The sequence below is a fragment of the Triturus cristatus genome, chromosome 12 (genome assembly GCF_964204655.1).
Source record: "Triturus cristatus chromosome 12, aTriCri1.1, whole genome shotgun sequence".
NCBI lineage: Eukaryota > Metazoa > Chordata > Amphibia > Caudata > Salamandridae > Triturus > Triturus cristatus.
Genome location: NC_140595.1, coordinates 579,126,490 through 579,145,925, shown reverse-complemented (window position 1 = coordinate 579,145,925; position 19,436 = coordinate 579,126,490). Strand labels below are relative to the sequence as shown.

At 39.8% G+C, this 19,436-nt stretch overlaps 1 protein-coding gene across 1 annotated transcript in view; it reads left to right on the top strand.

Moving 5' to 3' along the window:
• Positions 1-19,436, top strand: part of TMEM231 (transmembrane protein 231) — a 226,546-nt gene that overhangs the window by 111,599 nt on the left and 95,511 nt on the right. Inside the window, exon 6 of the mRNA XM_085637883.1 lies at positions 17,704-17,809. Coding sequence (XP_085494009.1) covers positions 17,704-17,809 — 106 coding nt within the window. The remainder of the gene's footprint in view (positions 1-17,703; positions 17,810-19,436) is intronic.

The window sequence follows — 19,436 nt, the reverse complement described above, 5'->3', positions numbered from 1 at the left end:
CTACCATAACGTCCTCAATCATACTCGAATAATAGAACAGTTTTGTGACATTTACAGGAAATTGTGTGTAGCATTATGGCATAATCAAAAACATTATAACTAAGTTATAAAGATTTATGAAAAAAACATCTATAACGGAATACTGCTCCTATGCTATAAACAACAAATGATCCCACATATTTGTTATATAACCTACCTATCGGGAACATTTCTAAAAATTGGATCCCCTGTTTGATCCTAGATGGGAACCACCTTTTCCACTAAAAAGCAGAGAATGTCCTGTAATAAGACAGATTGCATTAGAAAAATAACAGATAAGTCAGCAAGTATTTTCTATTATATTGTTATCTCAGTTCATTTAAAGCGTACCTTTTTATGTGGTACAGTTCTTTAATTTATCTTATCTGCGTATGTAGGAGCCACCGATTTGTATTGTATTGGAATTCACCGATTTCTTACTAATTAATGTCAATTACCTGAATATGTTGCAGTTCTTGATCATTTGATTTTGATGAGTAACGGTTTCTGGTGGGTCATGATTTAAGAAGCAAAAATTAAGACGTTATCCTGTGTTTTTGACAGGTATCTGTACATTCTGAGATTTGTACACAGAAGTATTTAGTCTTATTATCAACTTTAAATTTAATATGCTGGGCCTGTAAGTACTATTTTCCAATTGATACTTGCACTACTATAGAAAATGTCCCGTAAATATTGATCGCATTTGAAAAGGCTACTCTTCCTATCATACTAGAAGTTATTTTCTCGTTTTGTGCTCTCTCATGGTCTAATCGCATGCTGTAAGTGTGTTATCTGCTCCTGGTCTGGAAATATGACCGCGCTCACTTTGTTGTATCTTGAGTTTAAAAATGCACTCTAATTCAAATATGTTGTGAGCACAAGTTTATTAGTGTTCTAAAGTTATTCTCATGCACGATTCTTAATCTTGATTGATGGCGTTTTATCGGTATGCTTTCTGCCCATAGTTTAAAACTACGATTGCGTTGACTTTGCTGTGTATACAGTTTTGAGATGTGCTCTGGTATAAATGTATTGCATAGACAAAACGTATTCTTGGTTTTGCTAGTGGTCGACAAACATACTTGCAGCTTGAAACGCTACACAGAAGTCATGAATTGAGTGTAATCTAAATCACCCATCTCCCCATAACTATTAGAATTTAGTATTAACTCGTTCTCATTTACGTCTCCCGGCTCATGTATTCGCGGGCTACAAACTTACTTGGTAAAAGAGATACCGCCTCACTGCTCCTACGTCAACGCCTTCCGGGTCAGGATACGTGACCCCCTCTTTTTGTGGTGTGGTTTAAATACCGTCTCAGTGGTCCTGTGGTTCAATTATTTTTGTTTAAACTCTGTGATGGTTACTCGCAAACGTGACGGCCATCTTTTAATGTTTACGGCTGCCTTGTTTCGAACTCATGTTGAAGAATTTTTTTTTTGATTCTAAGCCTCAATCGAAATCAACATGATCGTTTCCCTTTTTAATCATATGAATATGAGACTTACTATATTTTTGTATGATTTTACAGGCTGTTGTATCCTATCGAGGATAGAACAACCTTGTCCCTTTTGTGATAGAATTTAAAAGAAAAGCTGCAGGACGAGAGTGCTGAACAGAAGATTAGAAAAAAACGTTTTGGCAGTAACCCTCTCATAGAACTGTTTAGTGATTATATAAAGAGTCCCTAATCGAAATTAAGTTCGAGGCCTTTCTGATGGCGCCCCTTCTTTAATGTGTGTTTTTTTCAGACCTTTGAACCCTACCAAAAAAATTACGTTCAAGGCTTTTCTGATGGCGGCCATATTGTAATGTGTATTTTTTCAGACCTTTGTACCCTACCGAGGATAGACCTCCCTTGTCCCTTTTGTAATTAAATTAAATAGAGATTATATTAGGACAAGAGAAAGAAAGTTTTGGTAGTAACCCATTCACAAACCTATTTAGTACTAAAAAAAAAAATTTGTAATAAAAAGAGGCCCCAAATCGAATTACATTTAAGGCTTTTCAGATGATGACCATTTTGCAATGTATAATTTATAACACACAATATTATGTGATGTCTAGATGTGCTTTCAGTTTAGGGCTATTTTTTAAATGAGATTACTTGTTATTGAGTCTAAACATTGAGGTAAGTGTACAGGGCTCGATAAATCCGAAAAATTGTACTAGTCCTGCAGGTCTAGTCCCTTGGAAAATCCCCTCGACCTCACTGCAACCTACTTGACCTCTGTCTCCGAAAACGTAGCAAAAGTGACAAGATAACAAGATTTAAAGGCATCTTTATTGCTTATTCCCTTTGTGAGCAATAAAAATGCCTTTAAATCTTGTTATCTTGTCACTTTTGCTCCGTTTTAAAAGACAGAGGACAAAAGTTGGTTTGTCTTCCTACTCGCCAGAAAGGGCGAGTAGGACCTAAAAATAGCTCGTCCTCATCAAGTCTCCCTCGCAAATGCGATCGGGCGAGTGGATTTGTCAAGCCCGTGTGTAGTTTCGCAAAGGAACTAGAGATATCTTTAGAAAGTTCCCTGGATTTTTAGGCCTATTGAATGATTTTCTCCCAGTCTTCTTTGCTATTTAGACCTCATCTAAATGTCTGGAATTTAGACATACAGAATTGTTCACGTTTCTTACGTTTAATTTTAATGTCTCCACCTTGTGCGTTCACTTGGACAATTTCCAACACGCACCACTTCAAATGATCGATTGTATGACCCTTTTCTAGCCAATGTTCTACCAAAGTTGCATTTCTCTTGCTAGTTCTGATAGCCGATTTATGTTCATTGATAAGTGTTCGGATTTCTCTAGATGTTTCGCCTACATAGCCCAGGTTTCATGGGCAGACGATTAGGTAGATCAGATTTTTGGACCGACAGTTTGCCATTGTTGTAAACTTATGAGTTGCATTATTATGTTCCACCCTTGTACCCTTCATTATATTATTGCAATTATTGCATGCGCTGCAAGGAAAAGTACCTGTGGGCAGGGGGGCATTAGTTATGCTCAGTTGTTTCTTTTTGATGTCATTCTTGTACGTATGTACAAGACAATTCCTGATTGTTCTGTTTCTGCGAAACAAAACATAGGTCTTTCTAGTGTTGTTTTGCCCGGTCTGTTTAATAGATGGCAATTTCTATTGATAATATTTTTTACCTTGTTGCTGATATTTCTGTCACTTGTAACGAAGATCATAGGCAATTGTTGTGTTGTTTGGTTCTCCTCTTTCTTCTCAAAGAAGGAGTCTCTATTGTAATATTTGGCGCGTTTATATGTCTGTTTGATGATCCTTCTAGGATATCCTCTTTCTACCAGTCTTATGGATAGTCTGTCAGCATGTGTGTGTTGTAGTCATTGATGTTGCTACAATTACGTCTAATTCTTAAGAACTGCGGAAGGGTATGTTGTTTTTTTGACATGCAGGGTGATTACTTTTATAGTGTAAAATAGTGTTCCTGTCTGTGGATTTGGTATACAATTCCACTTGTAATGGTTCCATTGTTGTTTTGATTTTAATACCTGAGAAATCGCAACTCTGTTTTTTATCGAGGATGTAAAACGGTGATTTTCATCTCCCAAATTAAGCCAGTCAATGAATTCCATAAGTGTTTCTTTGGTTCCTGTCCAGATGAAAAAAAAATTATCGATATAGCGGGACCAGGCAGATATACTTTCAAAAAATGGGGCCGCTGGGTTAAAGATGTCTTTATCTTCAAATCTACTGATGTACAAACAGGCCAGATGCTGTGCACATGTTGCTCCCATACTGGTACCCTTCATTTGTTTGAAGAAGTCTGTTTTAAATAAAAAGATATTATTTTTCAAAATAATTTCGACGAAGTCTATGATGAAAGTTGCATGTGCTGTTAAATCTCCCTCTCTATCCTGCAACAGATCTTTTAGTATTCGAATTGTGTTGTCCTGAGGGATATTTGAGTAAAAGGCTTCTACATCTAGGGTGACCAGCCATTGCGTTGCGATGTTAAAAGGGAGGTGTTCAATTTTACTTATCATCGCAGTAGTATCTTTGATATATGCTTGTTGTTGAACCACTAAAGGTTGTAAAAAGATGTCCACATATTTACTAAGTGGCTTGGTGAGGAAGTTAATGCTTGACACTATGGGTCTCATTGGAGGATTATTTATGTTTTTATGTATTTTGGGTAGCCCACATAGGGCGGGTATCACTGGATGCAAGTTATTCAGGAAATTAAATTCATCCTCACAGATAATGTCATCCTCTTTTGCTAACTGTAAGAGATTGTTTACTTTATGCATTAAGGCATTCCACTCATTTCTGTTAGATTTCTGGTAGTGTAATGTATCATTAAGAAGGGACATCATTCTCTCATCATAATCTGTAGTATCAAAAATCACAATCCCTCCGCCTTTATCAGCGGGTTTTATGCTTATATTTTGGCAGTGTTCAAGAGAAGATAGTGCTGTACGTTGTTGTACTGTTAGATTTTTATCTATCCGGATTTTTTTACCTAAGAGATCTTCTATGTTTTTTTCCACAGCTCTTTCAAAGACTTCAATGTCTTTGTGGACTAGCTGTAATGCTGGTGTCCACGTAGATTTTGGCTTGAGTCCAGATTTATTGACAGTGGGATTTTTTTCTTTTCCCTCAAAGAAACAATTCAAACTTACCTTTCTAAAAAAGTTCTGGGGGGAGGTGAGCGCGTATCCCAACCCCTTTTCCAAAACACTCACCTCCTCCTCAGTTAGTTCTCTTTCAGAGAGATTGATAATGGGTGCCTTGTCCCTCAGTCCCAATGTTTCTGGCTCCTTGTGTTTGTGCGGTTCTGTAATGGATTCGGGGTGAAAAAAAACCTTCCTCTGGTTCTGCCCCTGTTCTGACCGCGATTGGTTGGACGCTTTTCTAAAAAAGAAAAGGTCTCTCTACTGGTACTTGGAGTGGTTCCTCTGTTGTTGGTATTGTAGTCATCTTTAGATGGCTCGTTTTCAGACTCCGAACTAGTGTAAGAAGTGTAAAAAAACATTAATGTTTTACGGGGGAAAGTTCTGTTCTGTTGGAACCAATTTCTTTTGTTATTATACGGTTCCTCCATAGGTCTGTCAAAAATCTTTTTGCAGGTATGGGTAAACCTATTCCATATTATATTTAGAGATATCATTCCTTAGTTTGTTTGCTTTTTTGTTCAACAGGTAGTCTTTATAGCCTGAGATATCTTGTTGGATCTCTTCCAATTTCTTTTTCACATCCTCAATGGCGGTGTTCTCTCTAAGTTTGAGCTCCATTTCTTTAAATTCTTTTTTCTCGATTATCAAAACCTCATGTGCTGTTTCTATTATTAAAAGCATCCAATCACGGCTGCACCTATTCGCAATGAACGTCCAATTTTCTAAGAATCTTATTTTTAATGAAAACACCAGGTTCATTACTCACTTGGGGTCCCCTGGGTATTATGCCTTTCTTACAGTACTCAATTAAAAAATCGGCATGGAGTTCAGTTCTTATTGCCTTTTCTTAAGGTTCCAGAGGATTTTCCATTGTGCTTCATCATTATTAGTGATTGTGATCGAAGCGATCTCTTCGGAGGTGCCATTGATAATTTTATTAAATTGGTCCTCCATAAACCCATATGTCTTAAGGCTAGCCATTTGTAATTAGGAGTCAGATTTCTCGATATGATAATCAATGAGTGTAACAACTCCCAGCTAACAAGCTTTGCAAAATTCAAGATCAAAAAAGAGTCACCCTATTACTGTACATAGGGACAGGGTAAATTAAGCCAAGAAAACTTAAAGTCCCTTTGAAAATATGTGGATCAAATGCGATCATCTAGCCGCGTACCCTAGTAATAAATAATATACTTTTAACAAGATACTAAAGTCACATTCAATAAATCCTAGTTGTCAAAGTAACACTTTAAAACATACACAACAGTAATACTACTACAGTATTAAATGTACAAAATCAGTTTTTATTCATAGTTACTTTTCTTAAATGCAGTGTTCTACATATATTAAAGTTGTTTTTCACTTAAAAAAATATTCGGTCCAAGTTTTAAACCGTACATTAACAAACTCATACAATAAATTTTACAAATAAAAGGTTAAAACGAGAAAACTATATGAAAGTCGACGCAGCATTTCGGTGAATTTCTGATTGGTCACCTTCTTCAGGACATAGTTTTCTACAAATTTAATATACAAACATACAACAAATTAAATTACAATTCATGGGAACACCAGTAAATTTTACGCTAACTTGCAGCACTCGAATCATCAAGAAAGAATTTGACCGGATTCTACATTGCGTGTATGTACATTACTATTGATACATTATTCACATAACTATGACAACATCGAGAATTACCATAACGTCCTCAATCATATTTGAACAATAGAATTTTTTTTGACATGTACAGGAAATTGTGTATAGCATTATGGCATAATCAAAAACATTATAACTAGGTAATAAAGAGTGATGAAAAAAACATCTATAACGGAATACTGCTCCTATGCTAGAAACAACAAATGATCCCACATCCTTGTTATATAACCTATCTATCGGGAAAATTTCTAAAAAGTGGATCCCCTGTTTGATTCTATATGGGAACCACCTTTTCCACTAAAAAGCAGAGAATGTCCTGTAATAAGACAGATTGCATTAGAAAAATAACAGATAAGTCAGCGAGTATTTTCTATTATACTGTTATCTCCGTTCATTTACAGCGTACCTTTTTATGTGGTACAGTTCTTTAATTTATCTTATCGGCGTGCGTAGGAGCCACCGATATGGAATATATCGCTAGTATGTAGGAACCTTAAAGAGAGATATAATAGAGAATATGAGAAACCGACAGGACTTATCCCCACCGAGTTTTGTAGTGTATTTAGAATATAATCATGAAACATTACCATTAAAAAGAAATGCATCAATTTTTCTTCAATATTTCATCATCAAATCTAGTGAGCCGTGATTGGACTCCCCTACGGTGTCAACGCCCTTTTTGTCTTGCGCGCTAGTTGTTCTGGAAAGTAAAAACAGTGTGATGTAAGTTATTAATTGCACTTTCTTTTTTTTTTTAGATGTTTTTTTCATAACTCTTTATTACTTAGCTATAATGTTTTTAATTATGCCATAATGCTACACACAATTTCCTGTAAATGTCTCAAAAATGTTCTGTTGTTCGAGTATGATTGAGGACGTTATGGTAGTTCTCGATGTTGTCATAGTTATGTGAATAATGTATCAACATTAATGTACACACACGCAATGTAGAATCAGGTCAAATTCTTTCTTGATGATTCGAGTGCTGCAAGATAGCGTAAAATGTACTGGTGTTCCCATGAATTGTAATTTAATTTGTTGTATTTTTGTGTATTAAATTTGTAGAAAACTAAGTCCTGAAGAAGGTGACCAATCAGAAATTCACTGAAACGCTGCGTCGACTTTCATATAGTTTTCTCGTTTTAACCTTTTATTTGTAAAATGTATTGTATGAGTTTGTTAATGTACGGTTTAAAACTTGGACCGAATATTTTTATGTGAAAAACAACTTTTTAAATGTATGTAGAACACTGTATTTAGGAAAAGTAACTGAATAAAAATTGATTTCGTAAATTTAATACTGTAGTAGTATTACTGTTGTGTATGTTTTAAAGTGTTACTTTGACAACTAGGATTTATTGAATGTGACTTTAGGATCTTGTTAAAAGTATATTATTTATAACTAGGGTACGTGGCTAGATGATAGCATTTGATCCACATATTTTCAAAGGGACTTTAAGTTTTCTAAGTCCCTTTCTTTACATAGCATATTCATCAAATGGGCTTTCTTCAATCAAGCATTTATACATCATAGGCCTCAGCCCTTGAGGCCTCTGTCCTATGGGCATTTTAACTGGGAAGTGAGCAGATAGGCCTCTTTCCAAGATTCAAGCATTTGATGTCAGGTGTAGGTCTGAGGTAGGCATCAGCAAGTAGTTGCTGCATGAAAATGACTTGTGGGCATGTGAATTGAAAGTGTGTTGATTTACAGCTGGCGTTCATCTCCATACATCGCTAAAAGCCTTTGAAGTGATAAAATCCGCCTGCAATGCTTGTTTATTGCTTATCCCCTGGTTTTTGCTAAAGGTAGCTGTGGAAAGGACTGCTGCATATCCGATAATTTAAGTATGGATATGTAATGATTGTGCCTGTATATAATGAATGCATGGTGCTGCTACTACAATACCATTTATGGGACATATCCCTAACTTGGGATCATATGCTTAAAGATATACTTTATTAATATGGGCTATCATATCCACTACTACTACTTCCTCCAATGATGACTTACCTGTTCCCAATTATATTGGAATATACTTTATCTCACAACACTTGCTATTTACTTATGACCTCTTTTACAAAGGCCTTGAGAACGTCCAGTAAGACGAAACACTTGTTGGCTTTATGGACGATAGAATTTTTTTTGTCTGTTTCTTTGCACCAAATATAGACTTGTTCTAAACCGAATTACTCTTGCTTTTTGAATTTTGTTGTAATACTGTTCTTTTGTGTTCTCAGAGACCACTTTTTGTTTCTGTGTATTCCACTATCAATGTCTGTCTCGTGGAGCTCTAATCCAGTAGTGCTTTCAAAACAACATGAAACTTAACTGACAGAGTTGAAGGCACATGCTCGTTCAGTAGCATCTAGACCAGAGTGTGAAGTATCCCACAAACACGACACATAGTCCACCCCTATCTTATTGAGTGGTCTGCAGCTCCCAAACCCCTGAAAAAGAATTACAACTCTTCTAGTGTCTCTGGTGAATCCTCCATACAGTACATTTTTGTAATCATGCTACCTAAGAAAGAGTAGATTGGACCCAGCAAAAGCATTTCTTGCAGCATTTGGGTTTGCTGATTTAAGACGTTTAATCGTCTTCAAAACCAGTCCTCACTTTATCTTGTTGTTCAGGGAACTGTTCATTGTCCTAACCATGAACAAGTCACTATCCAGTCCTTTGGTCAACATCTTTTCAAAACCATGTGACATGATGACTTCTGCACATGCTAGTATGAAACCTCAATACCATATTTGCAAAACAATGTACCAGCAACACGGACATTCCCTTTCCCATTCCATATTTCTTAACCAGAAAGCATATGTCAACCCTTTCAAAATATTCCTTCCCTGTGTTTGGAAGGAGGAGGAACCAACACAAATATCTAAACTAACCACCCCATCTGAGTAGAAACTGCCCCAGAATGTTTAAGGGTAGCACATTCTACTCATGACATGCTCTCCCAATGTGCCATTATCACATCTCTCTGAGCCCTTTCCGGTGGTTAACATTACATTGCCAAACAATATATTTAATGGTTTTATTCTCTTGGAAAGAATTGGTTGTTTAGATTCCCTTCAACATTTCATGTTTGGCTCTTTGGGTCGAGTTGAGGCCTATACCCGACAAGTGGGTGTAGACACCACAGTGGATACCTTTCCTGTTCCAGGAATAGTAGTTGTACACTCGGTACAGTAAATCAGTAAATTGAAGCAAGTGAATAGCAAGTAAATAGGGTTAAACATATGTATGTAAGTAATTTACCATACATCATGTGACACATTTGTAGAGCAGAATTGTCTCACTTATAAATCAGTCTCACACTAATTTCCCTGTTATATGAGTAGGACAGTTTGGCTTTTCACACCTGCTAGTGATTTTACAGTTTTACATCTGTACATTTGAAAGCTACAGAATATTTCCTTACCCCCAGGTTGCTGAGTAGAATAATCTGACTGGTTTACTTCCCTTTCCTTGTTTGTGAAATGGAACAAGTGTGTTCCTTTATCCTTTATCCTTTTGGTTTGAAATCATTCAGCTTTAAAGATGTTTGTCTGGCAAATCCCCTTTGTGCGCTAAGACAGTTTGTCCAGTTGCACTCTCTCCTTAATTTGTGAGATGTTGGAATATTTCACTGTGTTGAGTTTTTTCCCCACTTGTGAAGTGGAATAGCCTGTCTGTTGAGTTATTTACCACTAAGGGATTGGAACAGTCCATATCCTTTTTTTCTTGTAACAGTTTTTATTGTGAAGTTGAGCGGCGCCTCCAGTTGAACCCTATCCCCAGACGCGTGCATGCCTATAGGTTTACACAGTTGCTCAAACTTTTGTGAGTTGTTTGAGGCCGCTCACAAAGTCAGACACCCCCCAGCTTCTTCATTGTCCTTCCACTTGTGAAGTGCAAAATCCCACATCTTAATTTATTTACCATTTGAAGATCAGACCAGTCACGTTTGATCCATAACTCCAACCATCGGTTTGGTGGGTTGACCAAACTGAGTGTTTCCTTTCTTGTAATGCATACATTTGTGTTTGCTCACTCAATCTTGAGGCATGTCTCTTCCAACTTCTTGATGCTCCTTCTTGCATCACAGCTGTCAACACTTGTTACTAGTCCAGCCATAGATTGCCAATATAGAGTTTCTATTATAATCTACAAAAGCCTGGATGGTGTGGCTCTCGTTCACTCCACCAGACATGAGAGTGCAGTCTTCACACACAGTTCTCTGTGTATTCTGATTTGAATCCCCACAATTTAAAACAATGTCTCAAACTTCAGGTGGTACTCGTATAGTTTTCATTTCAAGTGTATCAGAACATCGCCCCTATGATTGCATACAAGGACATAGCCAAGATAGTTAATATGATGACATGGTGGATCATAACTAATTCTGACATCCCTTCTGAGGAGCTGTTCTTTCTGGCAATCTCCCAATTTCCTGTACGTCAGCCAGCCTGTGGCACTGGACAGCTTACTCATTAGCTTAGCTCATTTCATGAGTTTCATTGTGTTTTTTTAATATAGTGTAAGTCATGTGGTATTTACCAGTGTGTATAAATACAGATGTTTGGCAGTTAATTGAATAATAAAGTGACTGTTTCCAAGTAGAAAGCTGCCTGTAGAATGCCAAAAGCAGATGTGAAAATATCCTGACTACATGGTATCATTTGTTTGCTTTGGCAAGTTGCTTGGTCCTTATATCCTGGAGCTGTAATTTGCTGTCTTTTAGTCTTTCCTCACTGTGAAGTATTTGTAGCACTTGCCTATTGGTGTCTGGCCACATCTCTTTCTCCCTCTGTAGCTCTTTTCTCCTGTCCCTTTTCAGACCCCTTCTCTATCCATCCCCCTCACTTTCTCTTAGCCATGTACTCCTTCTTCCATTCCTCTCCTGTTCGATTCTTTCGCAACATTTGAGATGTCCTTTATTTTTTTAAGTCTGTTTGTCTTATTGGGCTTGAGTGCTAAATGTCACTTTTACCTGTCAATGGGATGCTAATTCAGATTTCCCTAGCTCTTGTTAGGGAACGCCCTGATGTTATTACCACACAGAGACACCTAGTATACTTTTTGGGTTTGCTGCAATAGCATCTGAAGCGATGTGCTGAAGCAAAATGTTATTTGGAGGGAAAGATGGCCTTGGCATATTTTCAAGGAACACAAAGTGGTTCCCTGTGCTGGCAATTAGAGTGTCCCTCTGTTACCCTCACAGTGCGCTCGTGAGAGGGCTCGTCCCACTCACCAAGAAAATAAGGCCATGGATGGCGCAGCAACCATGAAAAGAGACGCAAGACAGAAGGAAGACATTTTGCAGCCCCCCCTCTCACCTCAGATCTGTCCTACATGGAATTCCGCAACGCCTCCCCAACCTCTCCCCTGGATTTTTTTTTTTTGGTGAAAATTTTTTATTACATTTTCAAAACAATATTCCCAAAGACTAATACTACACACAAAAGCATCATATAAGAATCCAACCATCGAGGTACACGTCAGGAGAGATCGACTCTGCTATGTTCCCGCCTTAGTTCCCCCACCCACCACCCTCTCTACCCCCACCCCCCCCCCCCCCTGTCAGTGTGCCCACGGCAACCCCTCATCAACCTCTGCCTGTCGGGCCCCGTGGTCCGAGATATCCCAACTCCAGACAGGCAAGAAAACCCTGTCATTGTTCTCATGAGAGAAGGGGCCCCGCATTGACCTCCCTCTGCGCCCCCTGCTCCCACCCTGGCTACTCAACAGCTGTCAATGTAGAGTGCAGACGCTGAATCCTCCATGAGTGTACCTAAGTGGCCCCGTCCTGCATGGACTCCCCAGTAGCCCCAGTCGGCCCTGTCCCAGGTTCCACCCTCCGGTCCATGTCTACAGAATCCCTATCCCCCTCATTCAACGTCTCCCAAGATCGCAGCTCTTCTACCAACACCCCCCACGTCCTCGCCGCTTCCAGCGCCTTATCATTAGCTGCTCGTCTGGCCATCTGAAGCTGAAGCGTCCCTTCGCTGCCCGCCCAGGACAAGAAACTCGCCCTCCATCTCCGAAAGCTCGAACCGGGCCTGGTCTTCCAATGCAGAGTGAGCTCCCTCTTCGCCATTATCAGACCCAAATCGCAAAACTTGCTCGTAATTTTGGTACTGGGGGTGTGCGGAAACCACAACAAAAGGCAAGTCCCCATCTCCGCTTCCAACTCGCGCTCAGTCACCTGATTCAGGCACGCCACCACGTCCGCCCAATACGAGCCCAGTCCCCGGCAGGACCAAAACATATGACCAAAATCAGCCCCCTCCACCCTGCACCGTGGGCACGGCGATTGGGAGCCTCCGAAGTACCGCAGGATTTTGACCGGGGTTAAGTAAGCCCTATGGGGAGTGTAAAATTGGATCAATTGAAATCTAGCATTGCGCGTGCCCTTCCAGGCCCGCCGCAAAAGCTGCGCCCACGTCGTCTCGGGAATGGGCCTACCAAGATCCCCCTCCCATTTACCCCGCAAGGCATCCATGGGTGCCAACCTCCTCTCTCCCCTGCATGATAAAGCCTCTTCTCCTCATCTCCACCTGGCAAAAGGAATCTGTCCTGCTTGCCTTCCTCCCACTTAGCCACTAAAATTGCTTTGCTTGCCTCTCTTTCTGGGCCAGCAAAGCCATTCATGCTTGCCCCCTAATCTCTCTCGCCTCCCCCTGAACCTCCAAACGGAGGCCATTTTGCCTCTAGAATTTGCGGGTCTAGGTCATTTAGTACTTGTGACATGGTTTTTTGGCTGTGTATCATAAGAGAGGTGACTTATTTTGTGTTCTGGAAGAGTAGTTAAGTTAGATGAGACTTTTGCTGCTAACATGGTCATATTAATATTTTTTGTTTCTCTGTACCAGATTTTGGGTCTTTTGGATTTACAGTTAATTACAGTTTTCAAAAGTGGAAGGGAGAAAGATATTTGTAGGTTTTTTTTTCTCTACAAGGACCTCTAAGGCTAATGGAAGAATTGTGCCTTTATTGCATATGGGAGTTTTGCATAATTTTTGGAGGTCATTATCGGCAAGGAGTAGAGACAAATGAGACTCTGACCAATGTTGGTTGTAGTCTTCAAAGAAGATATTGTTGGAGGGTTAAAGTGACTGTATTATTGTTCGTCCCACCAACTCTTCTAGGAAAGTCAAAATATGTCCTGGAGGTGGGTAAATAATGTGAATATTTGAGAGGTTTGGGTCAATCGTTTTTGAGTTTGATCAGCAAACTTACTAGTGTGCACAAGATTGTTTTTCAGTTCTCAAACTTGAATGGAGTTATAGTATAGATAGCCCCTCGTCCTCCCATTTTCTCTTCCTATTCAATTTGTATGATTGGGTAATGTAGTAGAATGAGGAGAGCTAAGTCACATTAAGATGATTCATCCAGCCATGTTTATGTTACAGTGGATCCAGGTTTACAGTTAGTATTAAGTCTGCATCTGGATCTGTGGTTAGCTGCTAGTCTGTAGTTGTGTGAGGTGCATTTCAAGCAGGAAATGATTATTTGATTGATGGGTGTTGCAGTTGTCTGGGCTTCGGTCAGATCATATGTCTTTCTTACACTGCTTGTTTGTTTTTTGTTAGAGACAGTAACTTGAGCTAAGCCCTCTGTCTCCTAAAAGGAGTCCTTTACATAGCACCAGGGGGTCCTCAAGGACTTCTGGGAATATCAGATGTAATATCATATTCCCTGGAGATCGAAGATTCTTGGACACCCAGCGCGGTTCTTTATTTTATTTTTTTTAATCTAGACTGGCTTAAACTCCGTGCACAGATGGCATGGGCACAAACCATAATTGAGTATTTTGTTGACTGGCACACTGATAGTAGTAAATGCAAAATGACCAAAAAGTCAGTAGTAAATATTGCCCCCCAGTTACTTGTGGCTGTCTAAAGTATTGATAACGAGCAAAGTAATCAACTTATCGACTTTAAGGTTCAACATTTTTTCGACTCTTTCCAAGATAACCAGACCTTGAAAGGGCAAGTACTCTGCTGATAAGTCACCCGAAATGCGTGTAAACATTTGGGTCTTAAAAGGAACAACTTCTTTTTTCCTTGAGGCATCATTGCGATCTAAATTGTTACACCCATGATTGTAACCTGACCTCAAAATGGGGACATATGGATTACAAATTAGAACTGTGAATCATTGTGTGTTTTTAATATAAACCAGAAACCCCATGTTCCAAATGGCAATAGAATCCTCCGATCCCAATAAGCAAAGTACTTCTCCTTAAAACATATCACAGCTGACATCATATTAAATAAATAAACACAATAGTGTGACTCTGTTTTCCAATCTACCTTCTTCCCTTGCTCAGTTAGATTCCCACAACTCTGCAGTCCCTCTTCCCTCCCTTTAGCTCCTCCACTTCCCATCCCTATGGCTGTTCCACTTCCAACATGGTGCTCATTTCCACACCAAGGCTTCTCACCAAGAAACCTTGTCTCAAGTAGACTGCTGCAAAGAGTGTGAGGAAATGTAGCCAAAGCAGAAATGCATGGACTTGCACCAGTGACTCTATGGCCCTAATCAGGATGTCGGTCGGAGTTGCCTCTGACCGACATCCCTACGGTTTCGGAACCGACCAGCAGATTCCAGAGTGATCGCCGTCATAATTCGGCGGTCCGAAACTGCAATTATGATTATCGGGCCAATTACGATGCAACCGCACATGGTGCGGTCACAGACTCCCATTTACCTATGGGTGCTTGTGCGGTGGTCGGAAACTGACCGTAGCACAAGCTTCCATAGAGAAATGGGAGTCACTGCAAATCCCTGCACCTTGTGGCAGGCACCTCATGGTGCCTGCCACAAGTTGGAGGGATTAACAGCCGGGACACCATAGGTTCCCCCTCTGCCCCCAACCGGAGGTTGTGGAAGAAGGGGGGCCCTTCTAGGGATCCCCAACATCACTTTCAAACAGGTGTTCCATGTCGGAAAGCCCGACATAGAAAGCCTGTCGGAAACCAACATCATCATCCTGACGGCGGGAACGCCGTCCGTAAAGGATTATGTTTGGTTTCTGACTGCCAGCCAGCCAGATTGACCGGCTGGTTTGAATTCCAACCGCCGTAATTGTAATACGGTGGTCGGAATTTAAACCAAGGATGTCAGTTGGTAAGCCCATGAATAGCTGTCGAAGGCTTAACGACTGACATCCTAATTAAGGCCTATGTGGCTTCTAGCCTCAGCTTAACCTGTTGCTACGGTAATCAAATTAATGCCATTTGTTCTAGTAAGGCCTTCATTGGTAGTTTTACTATATATTGCTTGAATTTAGCATACATCCTGCACCAGTTTTTCCATGTTGCCAGAGCGTAGATGGCTTATCCCAGCCACGGTTCTGTTTGCAAACATACAGAGAGAATTGATATTAATTCTTAGTGCACTCTCCTAACAGATTTCAAGCCTGGCTTGACAACATGAACCTTTATGGCTTCTCTCCCTCTCTGTATTGACGTGCCAATTCCCTTATTTTTTCAAACACACCAGCCTCTACCTTAAAGGCTAGATTAATGTATAAAAAAAAACTTACTTTTATGCTCTTTTTTTTTTAATATAAATCTCTCATTGAAAAACATAGGCTTTGTACATCATATGATGAAGAGAGGGTTGACAGTCGTTACATACACAGTTAACATTGGTATAACTTAGGTCTGGTCTGTATTTCCCAATCTTAGAAGTGTGGCGCTTTTACGGCCCAACAAATTACAGCATACACATGCCAACCTCACAGCCCCACCCACCCGGGGTTCCTCCCTCAGCATCTAGTCACCCGTACCCTCTATATTCACTCCATGTCCCCCAGTACTCTTCGGGAAAGATCTAAAAGTTCATCTTTTCAGTGTTTCCTGCCTCCCCAAGGTGAGATCTCGGTACTTGACAACTCTCAGAGATATTCCTCTATGGTATGTAATTGTTTCCTCTTGCACCCTAGAATCTTGCATTCAAGCCATATCACCTGGCTGTTGTGTAAAGTGTTTCTTTGCACTCTCAGGTCATATCGCCCTTATAAAAATGCCCCAAATAAAATAAAATGCATTACATTGAAGCTGTTAGTTCAATCTGAAAGACTGACAAGAATATAGCAGAGCTTGGTCGAAAAACATGTTAAGCAGAACCAGTTTTTCAGAATTATCTTAACAGTAGTTTTTCTCTGATATAGGTTTTGGAAATCTGAGTATTCTTTAGAAGCCAGGCGCGAACATTGTTGAAGTGCTGAAACCATAGTTTGTAGTTTTTCTGTACTCCTGTTTCTCAAACATGATAAGGTCACTAGGTGTTACCTTTTTATTCCACACCTTTCAATAATGCATTACAAAAAAGAATGTTCGTACCAAAAAAACCTCTGCCTTCCCTCTGGAGTTTGGAGCTGCACCCCAAGCACTAGTTATGTCCATCCTAATTTTAACATTTTCCTTACTGTGGTAACTCACAGGATCTCTGGTACCTGCTTACACAAGGCAATGGAACATACTGTTGCTCTACTGTGCAGGTTAGATAATCCTCTAGTCTAAACTAATGTACCAGGAATACAACAAAAATATAGATAAGATATATGCATAGAAAAATATGTGAATGAAGAAAAATATAAGATAAATGCATGCAAACAAAAAGGCTTTTAGCAAAGCCTGTCGATGGATAGTAGAGAAAGTATTGAATTTAACATATTAGCATGTTGAAACTGGAGGATTTGTGATGCTTTGTGAAACAGGGTGTGCAAACGATTGACTGGTCGAGCAAGAGATATGAGGCACCATAAGTGGGGGCGGGAGAGGGAGCACCAAAGATAAATGCATCTGTGTTTCTTTTGCATGTGAGTGAATATCCTTCACAACATGTTTATCAATTATTTTTTACATTGTAATGTTAATAAAACAACAATATTTTTCTTGTGTGGTCTCCACTGTTTCTCACATCTATTGTAGCACAAATTATCTCAATTCAGAGTGATAGTGTTATGGTATATCACAGAATTGTTACAATTTACTATTGACATCTATCATGGTGGCACGTCAGTTGTATAATGTAGTGTCTCACGTACATGGAGTAATATTACCACTCTGGCTGTTTTGTGCATTTTAAGGATTCAGGTAATCTGATTTTACTTGCAAAATATATTACACTTTCTGTAGAAAAAGGCAGAGCCTCAGATTGGCACCTTTCCTACATGTTACAATCAACTATTGCTGAATCTAAATTCATTTCAACCCATGGTTGGGACAAAGAGGACTTATTAGGTGCAGAGTTGTGAATTTGATAGAGGAAGGGCAGATCCAGATCACTCTTTTTGAAAAATGTGCATTTTCAGTTTCTGCTTAATATTTGATTATTTGAATTGGGAAAGCAAGTAAAAATATGTTTTTCTTTTTTTTTATAGTGACAACTGTGCTGTCTGACTCGACTCTGATATGGCTTGGAGGAAGAGCCTCAAATGCCCCATTTGTGATAAATGTGATTATTCGATATCCAGTGGAAACAATTTCATATCCTTTTGCAATGTTATTGACATTAACTGAGTGAAGCTTCTTTCCACTCTATTGCTAGATTTTGACCCTTAGTGGCTAAGTTTGATGTGTGGATTTCAGAACTTTTCATATACTGTACTCAGGATTTCAGAACTTTTCATATACTGTACTCATTGTTCAGATATATCCTAATTCTCTTCCAGGGGATACTCATCAATAGTCCTAAGCAATGAATAATCCCCGCCCACGTGCCAGACCCCGGAGCATATACAAAAATACATATATATGTGTATGTTTAGAACCACAAGTACATAGTACTTCCAAAACATACATGTATATACACATAAATATGCAGCCTATTATAGATCCAATAGACTAAAATGCCCAAATTACATGGATTTCTATTGCAAGAAAATAATATCACATGTAAATATTGTAACATAGAACATATACTGCAGTAGTGTTCAACAACAACCCTTTATTTTCATAAAAGAAAAGCAGGTAATCTCGGGCAATTTGTTCTTATGCTGCATAGATGAATAATCATCACAGTATAACAAAAAACTGGCACCTTGCCTTTAAGGCTTCAGAGAACCTGGACACCGTGCCTTTAAGACCTCCAGGAGCCCCTTGCTCCCATCATGCACCACAGGTGACAGTTAGGTCAGTTATTTTTTCCGGCTCCTTCTATGATGATCCTGGAGCTTGAGCTCGGTCTTTTGTGGCTTTTTCTAGTCAGAAAATGTTTTTCTACAACTTTATTCAACATTTGCCTTTGATGGTATTATTTTCTAACTCTTTTCTGACAATTTTACAATCTTTTCATGTCAGAAATGCAAGCTTTATTTACCAAATGTCCTTCCTGTGGGAAGAAAATGGCTAAATCTGACCCTCACTCAGTGTGTCTGACATCTTCACACAATCCACAGAAGTGTTAATACTGCCAACAATTTTCGAAGAGAACTCTGCGTGACAGAGAAAAGATCAGACTCCATGCGTCAATGGAGAGAGGAAAAACCAAAAATGGCCTTGAGAGTAATCTGAAGAAGCCCTCCTCTCATAGACAACAGAAGAGTTGTTGTTCTGCTTCTCCAGCTTCCAGAAGAAAGCAGATTCCAGAGTGATCGCCGTCGTAATTGGCGTCAGGAAAACGAGTAAGTCACTCTACGACGTCGAGGGAGAGATCGCCATCGAAACGACAAGAACCTCCGACAAAAAGTAAGTCGACGTCGAGGCATACTTCGGGCTCTAAGCATATGGGTGACGACAGACCAAAGTTGACGTTGAAGCACCCATTGACGATGAGACACTGGTCGGTGTCCGGATCTCCGCCTCCTTCACGAAGGTTGGCGTCGAGAGGATCGGCGACTAGGACACCCTCTCAGACCAACAGGTGGTCAACGTCGAGGGCACGATCACCGGCGAGGAAGTCGGTGTCGAAGGTACCACACACTTCCCGGCGTTCGACGTCGAGAAAACGGTCGCCGTTGAAGAGATCGACGTTGGTGGTGGCATTGTGCATGGTCGTCGTCAAGGCATCGCTCGACGTCGAGGGAGAGTATTATCGTTGCTTCAGGAGACGCACCAGAGAAACCAAGATAGACGTCGAGAATACAGCGGTCGACGTCGAGAGAAGTGTCATCTT